General features: G+C 44.1%; 1 protein-coding gene across 2 annotated transcripts in view; it reads right to left on the reverse strand.

The window, feature by feature from the left end:
- The window catches only part of PIP4K2A (phosphatidylinositol-5-phosphate 4-kinase type 2 alpha), a 178,570-nt gene extending 170,538 nt beyond the window's left edge, over positions 1–8,032 (reverse strand). Inside the window, exon 1 of one of the 2 annotated variants that reach the window (XM_027121818.1) lies at positions 7,636–8,032. In XM_027121818.1, the coding sequence (XP_026977619.1) occupies positions 7,636–7,779 (144 nt within the window). In that variant the 5' untranslated portion in view covers positions 7,780–8,032. The remainder of the gene's footprint in view (positions 1–7,635) is intronic. The other variant, XM_027121817.1, reaches the window with a different exon arrangement.
- Positions 8,033–22,004: the final 13,972 nt, after the last annotated feature.

A 22,004-nucleotide genomic window follows, 5' to 3' on the forward strand; every position in this document is an offset into this window, starting at 1 on the left:
AGCTGGGAGATTCTGTTCCATCTTCAAGGGCCTCTCAATGTCACATCCTCTTGAACCTTCTCCAAGAGTCCTGGGCAGAAGTAATCATGACCCAGTCGCCCCCACCTCCAAACCCCCCGCACTTTCCCCCTTTCTCACTCTGCTCCAGCCACACAGGCTTCCTTGCAGTTTTCTAATCATGCCAAGTCAGCACCAGCCTCAGGGCCTTTGCATGAGCTATTGCTTCTGCCTAAAATGCCCTCCCCCCAGATATCCTCATGCCCAACCCCTTCATCTTCATCTCTTTACTCAAATGTCTTCTTCATAAGGTTTATACTCTGACCACCCTATATAACACCCTCCACCCCAGCATTCCTGATACTATAGTCGTTTATACACATGTTTATGCATATGTCTGTTTCCCCTGCAGTTATGAGCAATTTGAAGGTACGGTCCACAATATATTCATTTTGCATCCCAAGCGTCCTGCATAGTGTCCTTATGTTAAAAAAAAAAAAAAGGTGAAATATCAAATTAATAGCTGACACAACCTGTAACTAATGAATCTGAATTACATTTTTGACTCCTTGAACTGCCTGATCAAGGCGTTAAAGATACAAAAAAGAACATTATAACAAAGCAGAAAAAGACATCAAAGCAAGGGCACAAAGATAACTCTAAAATGATTAACTTGTAACTCAAAGATGCACAAGGATGCCAAGTGCAATGGTAATGTTTTGTCTGTGAACCAGGATAAGAGAACAATTAATTTAACATGCGCTCTAGTAATTTTCCATGTTTTGCCATTTAAAATACTTTAAAAATGATAAAATGAAAGCTAACATTTATTGAGAACTTGCCATGTGCCAGCAACTCTTTAGGCATCTTACAAGTACCAATGTATTTAACCCACATAACCTCCATAATAAGCACTATTAATATCTCCTTTCCTAAAAGAATCGTGACTAAGGTCACACAGCCAACCAGACAGTGTGGCTTCAGAGCCTGAACTCCTAACCACTGCGGACCGGTGAAAAACTATGCTTACTTTGAATGTCAAGGTTTATCTTTAGGTAGGTTACTGTTTTAAAACTCCCTACAAGACTTTTCATAAAGAAGTTTTATATATGCCCTCTTCCTACGTGCTTTGAATATAAGCAATGCTCTTCTTTCTGTAAAGGAAAAACTGTTTTCTCTTTTTCTCCATGCTAATAGCTAATACTTTGTCAAAGCCTTTAAGACTAAGGAAGGAAAGAAAAGATCTCCAAGAAATGAATAACTCCCGGGCCTGTCCCAGGTAGCACAGTTCCACGGTTAAGGGTACGAGATTGAATCCCACCACCTACTAGCACTGTGATCTCGGCAGGTAATTAATTCAACCTCTGCCTGTTCCTACTATTCTTCCGAGCCGCTGGGCTTCCCACCCCACACCATCCCCAACTTATTCTTGCGACGGCTCTTAACTGGGTTCCATGAACCCTCAAGTGGTCCGTGGATAGAATTCAGGGGATCTGTGAACTGGGTAGGATGTATCCTATGTGTTTTCATTAATTTGTTCAAAAGCATTGTTCTAAGAAGGGATCCACAGCCTTCACTGGACTCCCGTGGGGTCCCTGGCACAAAAAGCGGAAATGTGGTTAAAAGTATATACCGAGAAATAAGCTAGGAGGTATTTTTAACTGTTCAAGAAAGGAAATAAACCTGGTTTGGTTGGTAGAGGTGAGAATGTTAAGATATGGAGTCAAGGGAAATACCTAGGTATTCCTAAATAAAACGGCATCTTTTACCTCCCTTCTAACCTTCTAGAAGAAGCTGCCCCACTTCTACTCATTGGCTCCATAAATCTTTAAGCTCTCACACCTGCACACACACATCCGAATCAACCACTGTCTCAAAAGTATATCCATGAACACCGTGGTCTCCAGCACATCTAATTCCGCTAACCTTCCGGCTGACTTTTCTCTTGTCTCACATTTCTTCCTTCTCCATCCCTCCCTCAAAGCCAAGCGTCCCAGGTGTTCCTATTTCTCCCTCAGAGATTGAATTTACCCCCATGGCTTCAACCACCAATCCTGCATGGATAACTATCAATTCTCCATCCCAGCCCTAACCTTCTCCTGAGCTCCAATGCTACCTTCCAACACCCCGCAGGTGGGCACCGTCATTAGACTGTCCACCACCATCACCTGCAACTCAACACGTCTCAAATCAAAAATCTGTGTATCCTTTCTCAACACACAATTCCTTCTCTTAACTTTTCAAGCTCAATCACATGGTCATCATTCTTCCAAGGATTCATCACATGCTGTCAGAGGACAAATCCTGAACATTTTTCCTTATTTTTAACGATATTCCTTCTACTGTATGGCTACTCAAAGTACAGGCTGTGGACCAGCGGCGTCTCATCACCTAAGAGTGGGACAAAAGCAGAATCTCAGGACTCGCCCCAGACCTGCTGAGTCAGAATCTGCATTTTTAAAATGTCCCCAGGTGATTCAAACACACATTAAATTTTAAGAAACACCTGTCTAGCGCTTACTAATATGCTACCAGCCTAACAGCATCGGAATTTGTTCATTTTTAGGTATCAATTACTGAATCCTTATTTTGTGCCAATTACAGTGCTAGGCTTTAAATACATTATCTTACCCTCAAAATAATACTGTGAGGTAATCATCATCATCTCCATTTGTAAGAATGAGTAAATTGAGGCTCAAGAGAATAAATCATCTATCTGCTCAAACAGCCCATCAGGATGGAGGCAGGATTTGAACCTAATCTGTCTGAACACAAACCATTTGGCCAAATTGCACCAATTCCCTTAAATTCCAAAATTTGTATCTCCAAGGGTATGTTGGCAGATTTAATTACTCTGGGTGACTGCATTTTCTAATCAACATAAGGTAGATTTTGTTTGTTTATTTACAATTCTTGCTGAAAATCTTTCTAAAGACATAGCAAACAGCAGACAATCCTATCATAGAAAGAGAAATCATGGTCTTGCCAAGGGCATCATTCTGAATATTCAAGTTCATTCTAAGGTAGTCAATAAATGGAGAACAAAATGTATTCTGTTCTCAGGATGTAATCCCTAGTTTTAGGGGGTATGAAAATATTTCCCTAATAATAAACTTTGTGTGTGTGTTGTATGTGTTGTGTGCTTGGCATTCTTCTTTTCTCTAAAGTAAGGGGAAGAAAGAAAAATTGTGTGAGACTAGTTCTTGAATGAATGGTTATTTGGGTTCCATTCACTGGGTTCATCTAATGTCTAGCTCATTACTGTTCTCATTTAATTGCTTCATTACGTTCCATTCAGACACTATTTCATAGTTATTTCACTTTTAAACCCTAGTTTCCTTCTTTTACCTTTTTCAGTGCCCAAATATAAACCCATGAACCTAAAAGACATCACTATTTCTTCAATATTATTTCAATTCCAGGACCTTGTTGAGAATATAACAAAGGCGACGATGCTCAGCTCAGAAAACCGCGTTATCTGCCAAAACACACAAAACATGGCGCATGGGCACCAAGACAATCTTAGACAAGTACTAGGTAAGTACTAGCTCTAACACTAGGATGGATACCTGCCTGATGTCACCTGTCCCTTCTCTGGGAACTGTTCTTCCCCAACTCCAGTGGGCAAGAGCTGCCACCTTTTCTCAGCGGCTTGGTCTAGGGAAATGCCACAAATGATGGAAGCCAAACCAGTCAGAATCCTTCCATTGGACTTTTATAACTGAATCGGAGACAGAAAGACCCTTTTGGGGGGTGGAAATTACAAAATGTGAAATTCAGGAAGTATTAGTTCCCTGCCCTGTAGAGGAAACCGGACAGCAATGAGCAAGAATATAGCCAAACGCACCCAACGACACCCAAGCACCTGGTTCCAATTATTGCCAAAGCCCAGCCCCAGCCCTGCTCTCCTGGTCTGCTTACCAATTTGTCCTTCCACTGTGACCTCCAAAACCCTCCTAATATTTACAGATTTTGCCTCTGCTCATCCACATTTCCACAGCTTGCAACCAAAAAAACAAACACTAATGTTGGTTACTTCGAAACACTATGTTTGTTTTAAACAAGTTTTATGCCCTTTCAATTTTTTCTATGCAAAGGTCTTCCTTTAGATATTGAAATAGGCTTTTAAATACTCATTTCTAAAAGGCCCTCATTTCACTCCGCATAAAAATCTTTTAGAATATCTATTTAAAACAAGGCTTGACTCCTAACATTCTACATGCATGCTCTACACACTAATAAAATATAATTGTAAGAAGCTAACTCCCTGATCATTTTTAGTTTAATTCCAAATGTAACAAGACAAAATTGCCTCAAGTCATCTTTTCCTTTATGTATTCAATTATATTCTCCGCTTAAAATACTTAAAATAAAAATTGGCAGTGATCCATTCACTGATGGGTAGTCTAAGTCAGAAAGCAGTAACATATCGAATTAACCACAGAAAGTCAAACTTATTCTTGTCATTGAGAATTACCACCACAATGGACTTGAAATTTTCCACCTTAACTGCAAGTTTCTATATTTCAATCAAATAGACTTGGACTTAACAGACTGCAACGCAGTCTGACTACAGTCAATCCCACAAACTCTTAGTTCACACATCTCTTGCAATCACCACCGATTTCCTTGCTGCAACCATGGCCTTGAAAATTCCCTGAGTGTGGCTGCATTTGCAAGGTTATAATAGCGATGCAACTTTTGTTATACACTATTATTCTTCCTAGTCTGGGGCTCCTAACTTAATGGTAGGAACCTACTCGACTGTAAAAGGAGTCGAATCTTGAAGTTGGAAAAAAAGTTGGAAATCATCCATTCCAGTCACCTTAACTCACAGATACAAATATCGATACAAAAATAGTTAATAGGCCCAAGGTCAACAGCATTAGAGAAAGAATTAGAACATGGATCCAATGAGCATTTTACTATGGTGTGTAGATGACTCCCAATCTTGTAAAATGCTTAAAGGATCCTCCATGTAGTAGATGACTACGGTTCCCCTTTAGTGCTCCAAATATATGGTTATTTCTAAATGTCCTTAAGACAAATGCACATGAATTTTAAAAGCAAGAAATTGCTATGTTCATGACATCTTTTCCCATTAATCCTGATCACATTAGAAATGTAGGGAAGGACTGATTTGAATGATCTCTTCCTGCTCTACTAGGCTTTCTCAAATGTCTCCATTCATACACAATACAACTGACAAATTTATTCTCATATTATACTGTAGACTTTGGTGCATACAAGGTCATATGAAAACATTTATCTAAGACTTTGTTACCTAAAATGAAATCAACCAGAAACACATGGCATCTGAGTGTAGATCTCATCTTTATATACCCGTCCTTTCTTTAAAAAAAAAAAAGAAAGAAAGAAAATAAACATTTTTAAAAAGAAGCCTGTGAAACAGACCCTTCTTATGTCAACTCAAGCCCTAAAAATAAAAATATTTGGACAAAAATGTGAGGGGCATTTTTAGCAATCTTTTGCACAGAGGCTAGCACAATGTGCCTGATATATATTTGTTGAATGAATAACATGGTTATACTGCATACTATGGAAATGACTCCTCTGGATGACTACACTTAGACTTGCTAACTTCTCTTGAAAGCAAAAGAAAATGCACTATCTACAAATCACATTATTTTAATAAGCTTTAAGTAGTTTCAAAATATTTCCAATTAGCAAGAAACTCTAAAACAAATGTAGCAATTCAAAAGTATAAAGTAGCAACAGAAGTGGCTACAGTAAAACACCACACAATTACAAGGTTTTCTAAAGTAAACTGGAGTTGGGACTAATTCCCAGACAGCACACCCTTTCAGAGGCATATTATCATCACTACTTTACTAGATTAAACGCTCAGACACAAACACTCTCCTGACCAAAACACCAGAACTTCAAAGGAGATAAAAGCACCCATACATACAGAACTAACAATATTATTTTTTTAAAAAGCAACTAACAGCAACATAATAAAAAAACTTAAATTTAGAACATAACTCTAAACTGTACACTTATTACACAGGAAAAATAACACTTTATTTACTTTAATAAAACGTAGGGGGTTTTTGATGCAGTAGTGTCCGCTGTTGCAAAAGCTTGCATTCCTAATTGCTCAAGAAGTTATCAGGAAGTTAAAATGAACTCCAGGCGATCAGGCATTAGGCTGATAGGAATAATCAAGTCTCAACCTTCTTAAAAACAGTCACTGCTTGCAAGCACAATCGATCAATCCTGATACAGTTTCACCTTTTCCCCAGCTCAGCCTGGGAAAGAAAAATACAAATACGATGCTTTTGAGCCATTTCAACCAACTTCTTCACTACACCGAGAATGTTCTTTCGAAATCCAACATGGTTTTCTGTCATTTCTATTATGCTGAAAAGGGCCCACAGACATCCATCGAAATCAAAAGTACGGAAGGCAAGCGTACACTTCTCCTCAGAAGCTAACCGACTGCAGTGGGTAAGGTCATGGTCAAAATTCACAGGCTCATTTAAACTTTCATGGCTCAGCCAACAGCTCCTATCAGATTTCCTGATCCCAAGAAGATTAAAACTGCAAGTTTCTCGCTGGAAGATCAGCAGGAAACTATTTCGGACCCTCAGACCGCAGTCCGCATAGCCCGCAGCGGCGCATCTCCAGGACCTCGGGCTAGCGGGTTACGCTAACCTTTCCAAGCCGTCTCCTCCAACCTCTGAAACAAACCCCCCCCAAACGGGTGCAGTCAACTCAATACAGCCGTCCACCGCGCCCGCCGAGACCCCCTCCCGCTGTCATCCCCAGGCCGCCCTTCCGCAGTCGGCGACTTCGGCCTGGCTCCCCAAGGTGGGGGAGGAGGTCTGGGGAGCAAGACTCCCCGCCAGGCAGCTCTTCAGCGGGCACAGCGGCAGGGCTATGCGGGAGAGGAGCAGAGGAAGATGCTAAACACCAGAGCCATATTTACATTGGCTTTATCTTTGCCAAAAAGATTCCTGGCGTCCAAGAATATCGCCTTTAAAGGGAAAAAAGGACCTAAGCACTAAGCCGCTGCCCAAAGCTCCGCGATCTCCAGTATTCTCACCCCTGTGCCTGGTGCGGGGAGGCTTCATAGGCTCCCAGCCTCGGGCAGATACACCTGCCGGACGGCGGAGGACCCGGCCTCCCCCGCCGCCCCCGCAGAGGAAGAAAGCGCCGGGACTCTCGCCCCAACAGCCCCCGCTGGGGTGACAGCCCAGGAGGAGTCGTGCCCCGCACAAACTTCCCAGTTCCCGGGCTGCAGGGGACAGATCGGCCAGCAAGCGGACGCACGGACCGGGGGCGACACTGGTACCCGCCGCAGGGCTCCACTGCAAATGGGACCCCCTCGTCCTGCATCCGGCCCTAGGTCCCTAGGGGGTCCAAGTGGCGCCTGGGCGGCCCCGAGGGGCGGGCGCGCGGCGCGGGGCTGGGGGCACCGAGGCGCCGCGGCGAACGGGCAGCCCCGGAGGGCAAACAGCCGTAGGGCCCGGGCCCCGCTCGGGCTCCCCGCCCCTCAGCAGCTGCAGGGGGCGGAGGGGGAGGAGGAGGCGGCGGACGAGGACGACGACGAGGAGGACGACAAGGAGGACGAGGACGAGGAAAGGGACCGCGCGCCGCAGCCCGAGCCCTTACCGAGTGGTTTACCCCCCACATCAGGACGCTGAGCAGCGGATCGCTGGCCCGAAAGAGCTTCACTTTCTGCGCTACGAAGTGCTTCTTCTTGGTCTTGGTCTTGCTCGCCAGGACGGAGGACCCCAGGTTGCCGGGGGTCGCCATGGCCGCCGCCTCTGTCCCCTCCACCGCCGCGCTCCCGAGGCCGGGGACCCGCCCTCTCTACACGCCGGCCCGGGGAGGCAGCTGCATCCCCCCCGGCGGCGGCCCCGGCGCGCCGTGCCCCGCTCCGGCCGCCGGCACGCTTGTCCCGCTCTGCCCGCGGTGCCCGCTCTGCCCGGCTGGCGAGGGAGGCTGCGCTCGGCTCGCGCTCCAGCCCGCTTCCCGCGCCCGCCGCGGCTCCGAGCTCAGCCCGCGGCTGGACCGGGCGCGCCGCGAGCGGCTTCCGCGTTGGGCGCCGGCGTCATGACGCAGGGGGCGGGCGGGCAGCAGCTGCGGCGCCGCCGGGCGGGGCGCGGAGCGCGAGGCGCGGCCGCGGGACCGTTAAGCTGCGCCTTCGCGCTCCGACTCTGCGGCGGCCTGGCCGCCCCCGGGTCGCAGGCGAGCTCGGGGCGGCAGCTCCCCGCCGGCCCAGGAGGCCGCGGGGTGGGCGTGCGGCGCGGGGAGCGTGAGGACTCCCGCAAGGTATCCCTTCTGCAGCTCAGGAGAAAAGAGGGAAGGATGGGGAGAGTAGGGAGATCGGAGGAGAGGAGGCCCCAGACACGGTGGTCAGGCGAAGGAAGGAGGCTCGGGGCATCGCCGCTTACCGGTGCCAAGAATCAGGAGAGCTAGTGAGACGTGAAACGCTGCGTGGAGACCAGGGCTTCCCTAGCACCGAGGGAAAGGACCTGGGCACATGGTTGGCCGCCTCCCAAAGTAGCCCTGCAATGAACTTATTAATCCTTTTGTGCCTTTAACCATGGGGCCTTTTGGACCCTAAACTTGGGCCTTCCCACATGCATGCAGAAGGGAGACTCCCACCTAAGCCGCTGGGCTGTCATTCCCACCACCACTAACGCCCTCCCTAGATGGGACCCTGATTCCTCATTTAGAGCCCTTGGTTTGGCCAGGAGAATCATGCCCCAAATTGCACCTTCTATGTCAAATCCTCCGCGATGTTTCCTATATCCGTTTAATTCATCTCACTCACCTTCCGCGGAAACCTTTTCACTGTCTTCATACACGTACACCTAAATTTAGCCCTTCTTAATGCTGGGAATACCTGAACCACCTCAGGAAGCTGCCATTCCAAGTATGTCTAAAAACCTGTTGTCCCTATATCTTCCCCAGTAATCATAACCCTGTTCAGCCCACTGGGCAAGTCATTATATATCTATTGTCATTAATACTCCCCCTCAAGTATAGTGGTCTCCTACTGTGTACCAGTTAACCTGCTTGGTTCTCTCAGGGAAAGAAAGCATGACAGATCCTGATCCCTTAAGGAGCTTGATGAGTCTCGAAGGGTGGGAAGTGACAGGTCACGTGGTCACCTTCATTTGCTCCTTTTTGCTTTGACTGTTTTTTAAACACAAGGGTTGCCCCAACATCCTCTTATTCTTTCTCTCTTGCTTCATACTATTGTCCCAAATGTTATCTGCTCCCCCAGCCTCAACCATCACCACTCTTAGTGGTTTAAAAAAAGAACAACCTGAATTTGCAGTGAGAAGAGGTGGGGTTGCCCAGTTCTCCCACATATTTGAGCAGAGAACCTCTCTGAGCCTCAGGTTCTTTGTGTTAATAATAGAATAATCAGGGTACTTCTGGTGGCGCAGTGGTTAAGAATCCGCCTGCCAATGCAGGGGACACATGTTCAAGCCCTGGTCTGGGAGGATCCCACATGCTTCGGAGAAACTAAGCCCTTGCGCCACGACTACTGAGCCTATGCTCTAGGGTCCGCGCACCACAACTACTGAAGCTCGCGTGCCTAGAGCCTGTGATCAGCAACAAAGAGAAGCCACTGCAATAAGAAGCCCGCAGAACCTCAACGAAGAGCAGCCCCCGCTCGCCAGCAACTAGAGAAAGCCCACACGCAGCAACGAAGAGCCAATGCAGCCAAAAATAAATAAATGTATAAAATAATAGAATAATCAGACACAAAGGTCACTTTAGGGACTACTCTGGGCCTGGTAATTATAATCCTGCCCTACCTACTTCATAGGATGTTCGTTAGAATCAAAATCAACAGTAGACAATGGCTCTGAAAAGCACTCTATAAATCATACAGCACTGTATACATACAAGATGAAATGCAGAGTACTTGTGGATGACCCATAAACTCTCCCCTGACCTCAGAGAAGTGCCTCGTTGAACATCTCTACATCAATTGCCCACAGACAGCTTAAAAATTGTCTAAAACCAAGTTCAACATTGTCCTTCATCTCACATGTTGGTTCATTTTTCTATTATATTGAAAATGGCATTCATGTCACTGCGTTACTCCAACCACAAGTTCATTCGTTTAACAAATTTTCATTGACCCAGGCTTCAAAGCTTAGGATCATCACTGATTATTGCCTCTCACCACCACTCCACATAAACCCTGTTACCAGGTCCTGTCCATGAAAAAAATTGTGCTCCAATATTATCTCTTCCCTGGTGCTCTCACTGGTCCCCCTAGTTGAAATTAATCCGTCCACCTCAGTGCTTCCATAGCACTTTATTCTATGACGGCTCTATTGGGTTTAACTGTATATTAATAATGGAAGACGACACGCTAGCTGTGAAGGCTTAAAAGCTGAATTTAGTGATGACAAAGTGTTGAATGAACCTACAGGAAGGGAAGATGGATATGTGTGGGCACTGTCAGGTGAGGTTTCACTTAGGAGGGCGCAAGGTCTGGATGGGCGCACAGTGTCATCCCTGTTAGGGGCAGACTGAGGTGCCGGCATGGAGATGAAAATCCACGTGGTATTTTCAGATAGTAATGAGGAGACCTGTAGCTTTGAAAGGACAGAAATATTTTTCCGACCTTATTAAGATATAAGTGACATATAGCATGGGGTAAGTTTAAGGTGAACAACTTGATGATGTATATATATATATACATATGATTTCCACCTTAAGTTTAGTTAACACGTACATCACACATAATTACCGTATGTGGGTGGGTGTGTGAGTGTGCAGTGAGAACATTTAAGATTTACTCTCTTAGAAACCAGAGTTTGTAATAGAATCATGTTAAGGGACAGAATTTTGGGTGATTTAACTTACTTTGAATGGCATTTACGATAATGCCATTCAGGAATAGGTCATGAGATGATTTTTGCCAATGACCTTTCACACTACCTTTGTACTCTGCAGAGGATGTATGTGGTGTAGGAGTTCTAGAGTTGCAGAAATGACCTCAGAAAGTACCTAACCCAGTTCTCAGGTTATCTACATTAGACAATGGAGATCTAGAGAAGTTTAAGTGATTTCCTGACTCGTTGGGAGACAAACTCTTTGAAGGCAGGGTCTGTGTTATACTCACTCTGTATGCTTCCAATGAACCTAACATACTCCCTTTCCCATAGCACCTATGGCAAACTTTTGATGAATAAATGAAAAGGAAATTTTCATCTCTCACATCAAAGTTACAAGATTCAACACCCAGGAACTGTGTGTGGAGGGGTCCATTTAGAAATACTTTATTGGGAAATTAGGTTAGGTTAGGCATAATATTTAAACTTGAGGGTTAGCCACATTTGGATTTAACAACTTAGCAATTTGATCACTGTTTTCCTTTGGAGTTTGTGTGATAACAAAACAATACACATGTCTTTGGTTCAGCATCTAATTCAGGCTGCTTATATATCAAGGGTGGAAGCACCCCAACCATCAACAATCGACAATGGTCTTGATGAGGGGCGTGGCTAGAGAAAGAAGAGGAAGGAAGTTCCATCTCAGGATGGGGATGTGGTCATGTCAGTCAAGGAGAAGGCCATTCCCACCTCTTTGCATTTGGCCTGTTGGGCTGTTCATCCAGCTTCCAAGGCCATCACAGCTGCCAGAAATGCTCCAGCAGCCAAGTTCACCAAGAAGAAGGAAAGAAATGTTGGGAAGATTGAAAGCCTCCCAATACTGACTTGCTTCTGCTTGTTGTTACTTTTTTAAAAAAATACTTTCTTTTACTGTAATCAAGTTTATTTACTGTCCTAGAAGAGTACGGTGAAAGTGTTATGTTAACTAAGGTACGCAATACCAGAAATGGAGGTTGAAATAGGGTGGATGCTCTGAATTTTTATTTTATTACCCTTTTCATCAAAAAAAAAATACTTCCTCAATTTAATAATTCAATTAGAATTCTTCCTTGAGAAAATAAATTCAGTAACTTCCTTAGTGCTGTTCGGAAGCTGTTATGCTTTCCATTGCTCTATGAAGAGATCAGAGCAAAATGTGGGACAAGGCCGTTCGATCTTCTGTAGTGTCATCCAGAGCCTTGCCATTAAAAATGGTATATTTTAGAAGACCATTATTAAAGTGCATATACAGTCAAACTCAGCCAGAATGCCAGCCAAATAAATGGGATCCAAGAATTCAATTGTGACGTATGAGTTACTTTTGCGGGGGGAAGGTGTTGACACGATGCAACACAGCTTGCCATCCGGGAGTTCTGAGGGTCTAGCCGTGCCGTCCAAATGCCTCCTGAGCTGGCTGTGGTTTGGCACCCGCTGGCAGGGGTTGTCCACCCATTTGAAAATGATGGTGATTCTTCTGGCTTCTGCAGCTGGTTGGCACTTCCAGGACAGTGGCAGCAATTCCAGGAATCTTCCTCTTGGTTGGCAGTTATTTTGTTGGCCTGACTTGGGCAGATCGGACAGGGAAGACAGTATATAAAAAAGCCAACACTAGGATGACCACTTCCCAGCCTGCTTTGCCTTCCCCTCCACTCCCCAAGCAGACGAAGAGGACTTTAGTCGCTCCCTTGGGAGACAGGAAGCTGAGTGGAGGACAGGAGTCAATCTCCAATATCATCATATCTTTATTATGTATACCTTCATAACAGAAATAGAAATTTCCAACATTGACAGAGCAATGAAATGTATTACAGTAGATCCCTATGGCAGACTATAATGCAACCAATAAAAATGGTAATTTCACATAAAATGTAATGACATTAATCATGATATTAAAATAAGTGAAAAAATAGGATACAAAATTGTATATTGTATATTAAGATTAGAAGATGTATTTGTGTATGTATACATGTAAAACACTAAAAGAAAATACATTGTACTGTTGTAAAAATTCATGTCTTTTATAATAATTTTTAAATTATTGTCTAAATCCATCTTTTATAAAAAGATGCAACCATCTTCCCTCATTAAATAAATAACACAGTAATGGCATTTAACATAGTAGTTCAGTTTCTATAAGAGAACAGCTTTTTAAGTTACTTCTTGCTATTTATCATAGTTATTGTTAAAACAAGTCTTAGTGGAACAGGCCATTTTTCTACATGTAGAGGGGAGGGAAGCTTCCCTGAGTTCACAAAAAGTCCTTAAGAGAAAGGAAGGCTACAAATACGAGGAAAATAGAATAGTGTTGTTTTTATCTATTAGACATCATATCCCCAATGCATAGGGCCTATGAATTTTTATTTTTTTATTTTTTATAAAAAGTTCGAAATCAGGAAAAAAAATACATACTCCAAAAGAAAACTGCAAAATTAATATTCTAATAAACACTTTATTAACTGTGCACAACACGTAACATAATACTAACAAGTTTTTTAGATTTTATATAAAAAATATCATGACAGGGCTTCCCTGGTGGCGCAGTGGTTGAGAATCTGCCTGCCAATACAGGGGACAAGGGTTCGAGCCCTGGCCTGGGAAGATCCCACATGCCGCGGGGCAACTGGGCCCGTGAGCCACAACTACTGAGCCTGCGTGTCTGGAGCCTGTGCTCCGCAACAAGAGAGGCTGCGACAGTGAGAGGCCCGCGCACCGTGATGAAGAGGGGCCCCCGCTCGCTTCAACTAGAGAAAGCCCTCGCACAGAAACGAAGACCCAACACAGCCAAAAACTAAAATAAATAAAAATAAATTAAAAAAATAAATAAACATTTGAAAAAAAATCATGACAGAAGCTGTTTGTGAGTTAGGTTTCGTGTTACAAGTATGCATAATGATTGCCTAAAAATATAATAGCCAATCAAAAATTAAATGTCAGTCATAGCCAAAAATTCTAAGAGCAAAATTCTAACCACCTTTTCTAATATATTTTACAGCAAAAGAATTGTATTAAATGTGGGATATGAACTCATCTCAGTATGCTTGATACAATGAGTGGGTGGAGCCTCCAAAAATAAGAATACCGGGCACTTAGTTCTGGGAAGAAGGGAGGTTCCATTCTTTGTTGATCAACAATGTCCATACAAATTGGTGTGACCTTCAGAAGTCAAGGTTGAATGAAAAGACCAGAAGAATCAGAAGATTTTCGCCTGAGATTTTGGTCCTGGCTAAGGGAAATGTCCACGGTGTCCAGATGCAGAAAACACGGGAACCCTGACCCTACTAGGAAGATAGGAAACCCTGCAGGGTGCCTGTGAATTTGCCCCAATCCCTTATGGCTGTGGCATGAGTTAAGTCTGACTGTTGTTAAGGCGGTTGGTATTTTCCACATTTATTTTTTCATTGACGCTTAAGAAAAAACGTGTTCATGCAGCTACTATTTATCGATTGCACCTACTATGTGCCAGGTACCATAGTAGGTACTGCGTATGACCTCTTCCCTCATAGAGTTTACAGATCGAGAGGATAGAGTAGAAGCAAGTAAACAGACAATCCTATAATTACGGATTGTGATGAGGGTTCTGAAGGTAATAAACCCGGCACCTTGATAGAAAATAGGCAGAGTGTCAAGGAGATCCTCTCCAAGGAAAAGATACATAAGCCTGAAAGATGAGAAACAGTCAGCCATGTAAACAGTGGGGTGGAGAGCAGCCTGGACAGAGGGGGTCATCAGGCATGAGAACTCCCGTTCTAGAACCCCAGGAGGCCTAGGTTGGCAAGGCAGGCAGGGCTCAGCACTGAGACCCTGGCAAGGATTTGAATTTTATTCTCAGTGCAACGGGAGCCCTTGGGAAGCTGAGGATTTGTTTATAAAAAGATCCCTGTGGGGCTTCACTGGTGGCGCAGTGGTTGAGAGTCCACCTGCCGATGCAGGGGACACGGGTTCGTGCCCCAGTCCGGGAAGATCCCACATGCCGCGGAGCGGCTAGGCCCGTGAGCCATGGCCGCTGAGCCTGTGCGTCCGGAGGTCTGTGCGTCCGGAGCCTGTGCTCCGCAACGGGAGCCTGTGCTCCGCAACAGTGAGAGGCCCGTGTACCGCAAAAAAAAAAAAAAAAAAAATCCCTGTGGACCCAATAGATTGAACGAACGTAAATGTCAAAATGGAGAGGCAGGGCTTCCCTGGTGGCACAGTGGTTGAGAGTCCGCCTGCCGATGCAGGGAACACGGGTTCATGCCCCGGTCCAGGAAGATCCCACATGCCGCAGAGCGGCTGGGACCGTGAGCCATGGCTGCTGAGCCTGCGCGTGTGGAGCCTGTGCTCCGCAACAGGAGAGGCCACAACAGTGAGAGGCCCCAACAGTGAGAGGCCCACGTACCGCAAAAAAACAAAACAAAACAAAACAAAACAAAACAAAAAAATGGAGAGGCAAACAAGGTAAATATTACAGGAATCCAGGTAAGAGATGACGGGGAATTGGACTAACATCTTGACAATAAAGGTAAGGGAAAAGTGGGCAAATTCATCTAGGAGGGGCAGTCGTGTTTTAACGTGGATGGGTGTGGAGGAAGTGCCGACTTGGCCTCAGCTTAACGGGGCACATAGTGGGAGATCTCAGCCACTGCCTCATTTGCCCTTTTTAACATTCCTGCAACCAAAGGGCACCCTGGTTTAAGTGCCTGCTGCTCTTCACAAAAAAGGAAATCTCCCCTAAAGTCTGCTTTCACGGAAGTATTTTTAATTCTCACATCTAGTATCTGCTATACTGATGCTACACTAAAGAAAACCTAAGAGAGAGAGTTGATGTGTATATTTGAAACACATCCAAAGAAATGTAACCTGAAATCAGCATAAAGAAAATGATCACAGCCATCTTCATGCTGCTGTGTCCAATAGTCTGAGATGGGATGGTTCCCACTGCGCTTGAGAACCAAATGGAAGATAGAAAACAATAGCCTTGAGAGTTAACAAAGGACAAAAGCCTTCCTATCCTGGTAGCAGCCAGGGTCTGAGCTGGTTAACCCCGGGCAGGTCTAGTCCTGCAAGCCAGGGAGGGGAAGAACTGAAGTGGGAAAGAGGAACGAGAGGTTCCTGAGAGATTCCCAGACCTACACAGGCTGTTTCCACTTCCTCCTCGCTGCTCTCAGTTCCTGAACTTAGCTGTTCCTGCTTCCTGCGTAAGCAGAAGCAGCTCTCAGTCAGGAGGTGTGCTGTAAAGGCATCCCTTAGGCACATCAATGTCCTCACACCACTTCTCCCAAACCTGGGAAGCCTCCATTTTCGCACCCCAATTGTACCCCTGAAAGTTATACAGAAATATGCAAAACCATTGAACCTTCCCTGTTACCTGTACAAAGATTTCAGAATTGTATGCCTGAGTTTTCTCACTGTTTTAGGTTTGGGTGCCTAGCCTGTAAAGTGCTGGTCAATTTCAGTCATCATAATCTGGTGTCCATTCTGTCACCCCAGCCATGCCTTAGTCACGTCTCCTACATTTTAAAGAGGGGGGGATGGACTTCCTGGGTTGCTTAGACTCAGAAGAGTACCTTTTAATTCCCCTAAATATTTTTGTGCCAGCTAATATTTAAATGTACTAAAAGGAGGCTGTAGATGAAATCATTACTACATAAAATTCTAGGCCTGAATTTTAAAGATCGGAGATTGTTGATCATTCATTATATTCATGGCCTTTATTCGTGCTTTCATCTTAAATATGACATGGCTCTTCCTTAGAGAGCTGGCAGAAAACTAACTTTCAACAAAGAATGCTGCTTTCCCTTTATTAATTTAGGCTTTTTATGTTTTAGCTTTCATATTCAAATTTTAAGTAGATCATAATAGTAATATTTTAAAACCTGATAAAATAGAACTCAGGGACAAATCTGAAGTCAGAAATAGGTTTATGATAATTTTTTTCCTTATTCATCACATATGTGTTGAGGTCCTAGAAGATTCTGGGCACAAACATGACTAAGATGCATCCTTGCTTTGAGGAGCACATAGTTTAGTGGAGAAGATAAATCTATGAGCCAATTGTTTCCAATGCTATATACATGCTATAGTGAGACCGTAGGGATACATGGAGGAAGATCACTGGATCAGGTAGAGGAAGGAGGGAAACTGGGTGGTCAGAGCCAGAGAGGGTGGTCCTGAAATGATGGTTCTTGAGTAAAAGAGAAAAAAAATGCAGCATAATCATTGCATCACTTTATTTCATTGTTGTATTTACATAAAAAGTAGTTAAGTGCATTCCTCTAAAGAGTTCAAGCTGTATAGAAGGTCATGAACTAAAAAGAGAAAGTCTCCCTCCCACTCGTCCACCACATCCCCCTCTCCTTTCTCCTTCTCCCTCCCTCTCCTACTCCCTTCCCCCTCCCACTTCCCTCTGCTCCCATTTGTATATAGTAATGTGCCCTTATGCTGGAGGATGTGTTCCAAGATCCTCAGTGGATGCCCGAAACCGTGGAGAGTACTGAGCCCTGTACATACTATGATTTTTCCTACACATACATACCTATGATAAAGTTCAATTTATACATTAGGCACAGTAAGGGATTAACAACAATAACTAATAATAAAATAGAAATTTCAGTTGCAAAATAAATGAGTCACAGATATGAAATGTACAGTGTAGAGAATATAGTCAGTAACTATGTAATATCTTTGTACAGTGACAGATCAAATCTAGACTTATTGTGGTGCTTATTTTGAAATGTATAGAAATATCGAATCACTATGTTGTGTACCAGGAACTAACATAATTTTGTAAGTCAATTATACTTCAGAAACAAACAGACAGGGACTTCCCTGGTGGCACAGTGGTTAAGAATCCACCTGCCAATGCAGGGGACACGGGTTTGAGCCCTGGTCCAGGAAGATCCCACATGCCGCAGAGCGGCTAAGCCCGTGCGTCACAACTACTGAGTCTGCTCTCTAGAGCCCGCGAGCCACAATTATTGAGCCTGCACGCCACAACTACTGAACCCGCGTGCCACAACTATTGAAGCCCACGTGCCTAGAGCCCGTGCTCCACAACAAGAGAAGCCACCGCAATGAGAAGCCTGCACACCGCGACAAAGAGTAGCCCCCGCTCACCACAACTAGAGAAAGCCCGCGAGCAGCAACGAAGACCCAACACAGCCCAAAGTACATAAATAAAATAAATAAAATTTTAAAAACCCAAACAAACTCATAGAAAAAACAGATCAGATTTTTGGTTACCAGGGGTGGGGGGGTGGGGGGGTAGGGGGTCGGGGGAGGGAGAATTGGATGAAAGTGATCAAAACGTACAAACTTCCAGTTGTAAGATAAATATGTATTGGAGATGTAATGTAACATGATAAATATAATTAACACTGCTGCATGTTATATACGAACATTAAGAGAGTAAATCCTAAGAGTTCTCATCACAAGGAAAAAAATTGTTTTCTATTTCTTTAATGTTGTGTCTCTATGAGATGATGGATGTTCACTAAACCTACTGTGATCATCATTTCATGACGAGCATAAGTCACATTACTGATATTATGCTGTACATCTTAGATTTATACAATGCTGTATGACAATTATATCTCAACAAAACTGGGGGAAAAAGCATTTGAAGAGAGAAAATATTTGCAAGTGGCACATGTGATTAAAGACTGTTATCCAAAATACGTAAAGAACACTTAAAACTCAACAATAAGAAAGACACCTAGTTTAAAAATGGGCCAAAGACCTTAACAGACAGCTCACCAAAGAATATATACAGATGGCAATTAAGCATATAAAAAGATGCTTCATAACATATGTCATCAGGAAAATACAAATTAAAACAACAATAAAATACCACTGCACTATTAGAATGGCCAAAATTAGGAACACTGACAGACCCAAATGCTGGTGAGGATGTGAAGTAACAGGAGGTCAAAATAAATAAATAGGTAAATAAATACATTTAAAAAAGTAGAACAATTACAACCATCTACTGTAATAAAAGTTATGCGACGGTGGTCTCTCTCTCTCTTGAGAAATATTATTGTACAAATTTAACGCCTTTTCCACCTTAACTAAGCCCTTATCACCCACTGTGTCCTTAACTTTGCAGTTTGAGGTGTTAACAGCAAAACTAGCGTGAGTTTCTTTTTTCTTCTTCACAATTTCACAGATAGATTTGTGCTTACTGTAGACCGTAGCAACCTCAGCATATGATTTTTTTCTTTCCTTATTAAGTTGAGAACTTTCACCTTCTCACAGGAAGCACTTTGCAGCTTCTCTTTGGCATAATCTGAATCGCCAGCATCCTCTTTTGCTCTGTGGGCCATGAGTAAGTGAAACAGGGGTCACTTGAACACAAGAACTGCCATATGCAACAGTCAATCTGATAACCAGGATGGCTACCAAGTGATTAGCTGGCCGGATATGCTGAACAAAGAGATGATTCAAGGCCTGGGCTGGACAGAGTGGGATGGCACAAGATTTCATCACAATACTCAGAATGGCGCACAATCTAAAACATATGAATTGTTTATTTCTGGAATTTTCCATCTAATATTTTTGGACCCAGGTTGACCATGAGTAACTAAAATGGCAAGAAGCAAAACTGAGGATAAAAGTGGGGAAGACTACTGCAAAGGGGAATACACCTTACATATTGTTTTACGACTTGCTTCCTTTCTTCTTAACACTATGCCTTGGAGATCTTTCCATAGTTTAGTAACAGGGACTGATCTCATTATCACAAATCTCATGTATACAAAATTGTCTTTTTTCTTAATCCATTGTGTACTTCATTTAGCTTTTAGCTCAGTTCTTAGCTGAGCCGCAGAGAACTTGGTCGAGTCCCTTCTGGATAAACTCGGTCAACTCTGAGTTATTCTCCGTCTCCAGTATGTAAATCGTCAGTGAAAGTCAATTCCCCTCTTCCTAGGAGTGACTTGGGATGGGGACAGGGGGCTTATGCGCTGTGGCCTGGGGACCACTGATGCACTGTGGGCATCTCCTTCTCCTGGGGTCCACCGAGATGACCCCTCTCACAGCACAGTCTCTTATACTTAGGCCCCTGTGGTCAGGAAACTTCCCAGCCCAACTCCAGTTCCCTTCACACCTACCCTTCCCCCCTCAGCCATCCAGGCTCCCTAAGAGAATCCCCGGGGCTCTGGGCTACTGGCCCTTCCCCCTGGAGCCTCAATCAGTCAGCACTGCTCCATGCCCTGGTCCTTCCCTGGCTGTTCTCTGTGAGGCTCTCAGCCTCCTGGGACACACCCAGTCATCAAGGCCTGGACTTCTCTGATCTGGGACTCCTACCCCTTACCAGGGACGGCTTCTGCTGCTCTTCTACTCTGAGAAAATCTCCAGGCTACACCAGAAGTGTTTTTACCCATCTCTCTCTAAAAGGCATATGTTCATCCCCAGCTATCATTTAAGGATAACCTTTATGCTCAAAGCCTTTGGATACTTGGCTTTTGGTTACACGAAAACCTCACATTTCTTATTTTTTAAAATGCCCTTGAAGAAAATGCCCTGGCTTTCAAGATGATTACCTTCTCTGAGTTTCAAGGACCTATTCTGGAAGGAAAAGCCAAGGATTTTCGCTTTGTATTTTCTGCTCTTTGGCCTTTCTCTGTGGAAATAGGTGCCAGCATTTTCCCTGCCCAGATACAGATCAGAGATTTAGTGGCACCTACTGCAGACGGTTGTTGTGAGGATTAATGTAATGAATAAAGCACTTTCCACAGAGCCTGGCACAGAGTAAGTGGTCAATAAATGGTATCTTTTTTTTTTTGGCGGTACGCGGGCCTCTCACCTTTGCGGCCTCTCCCGCTGCGGAGCACAGGCTCCGGACGCGCAGGCTCAGTGGCCATGGCTCACGGGCCCAGCTGCTCCGCGGCATGTGGGATCTTCCCGGACCGAGGCACGAACCCGTGCCCCCTGAATCAGCAGGTGGACTCTCAACCACTGTGCCACCAGGGAAGCCAAATGGTATCATTTTTATTCATTCATTTAACAAATATTTATTGAGCATCTACTATGTGCCAGATCCTGTTTTAAGCATTGGAATAGAGAATAACACAGAGTAAAAGACCTGTCCTCATAGAACATTCAGGGTAGAAAAATATAGAATATGTATTTGGGAAAAATGACTAAGGAGAAACAAAGCAAGGGAGGAAGAAAGGAGAGTGCTTGCAATTTTAGATAGCACTGCCAGGGAAAACCTCCCTGAGGAGACATTTGAATCATGACCTTGAAAGAGGAAGGGAGCCGGCCAGGCAGGTACCTGCAGAAAGAGTATTTCAGGCAGAACATCTACAAGTGCAAAGGCTCCAATGCAGAAGGTTAAAAGGAATTCCTGAGAATGAAAAGCTATGGGTTTATGACACAAAATATTATCCTACTACATGAGTATCTATAGAAGAACATGACTTTTTAAATACTTCATGGTTCCATGGTACAGTAAGACTTGGCACACTGTTTCCTGAGGACCAGACCCAGCTGCCACCTGGTTGGTTTTTTTTTTTTTTTTTGGCTTTGCCGGGGCTTAGTTGCGGCATGTGGGATCTTTTAGTTTCGGCATGCAAGATCTTTTAGTTGCAGCATGCAGGCTCTTAGTTGTGGCATGCGGGATCTAGTTCCCTGACCAGGGATCAAACCTGGGCCCTCTGCACTGGAAGCATGGAGTCTTAACCACTGGACCAGCAGGGAAGTCCCGCCGCCTGGTTTTATGAATAAAGTTTTATGGGAACACTGCCACTGTCAACATTTACATCTTGTCTGTGGCTGCTTCTCGCCATAGCAGCAGAGGTGAACACAGACTGTATGAGCTGCAAAGCCTAAAATAAAACGATTACTCCCTGGCTCTTTACTGAAAAAGTGTTTGCTGACTCCTGGTACATAGGTACTGTCACTTATTTAACGTGTCCCCTAATTATGGTCATGAATGCTCAACAAATTATGTTAATACTCTTTTGGCTGCAAGATTTACAAACACTTTAAACCAGTTTTAGCAAAATTAGGGGAACTGCTGATTTTCTGAAGTAGAAGATTTAGGCATAGCTGGATGTGGAGACTGAATGATTGCTTCAAAGATCAGTGCTTCCATCTCTTGATCAGCCCCTGTGTGTGTGTGTGTGTGTGTGTGTGTGTGTGTGTGTGTGTGTGTGT

The sequence above is a fragment of the Aethalodelphis obliquidens genome, unplaced genomic scaffold (assembly GCF_003676395.1).
Source record: "Aethalodelphis obliquidens isolate GAN/ISIS:26980383/991018 unplaced genomic scaffold, ASM367639v1 scaffold23, whole genome shotgun sequence".
Lineage (NCBI taxonomy): Eukaryota > Metazoa > Chordata > Mammalia > Artiodactyla > Delphinidae > Aethalodelphis > Aethalodelphis obliquidens.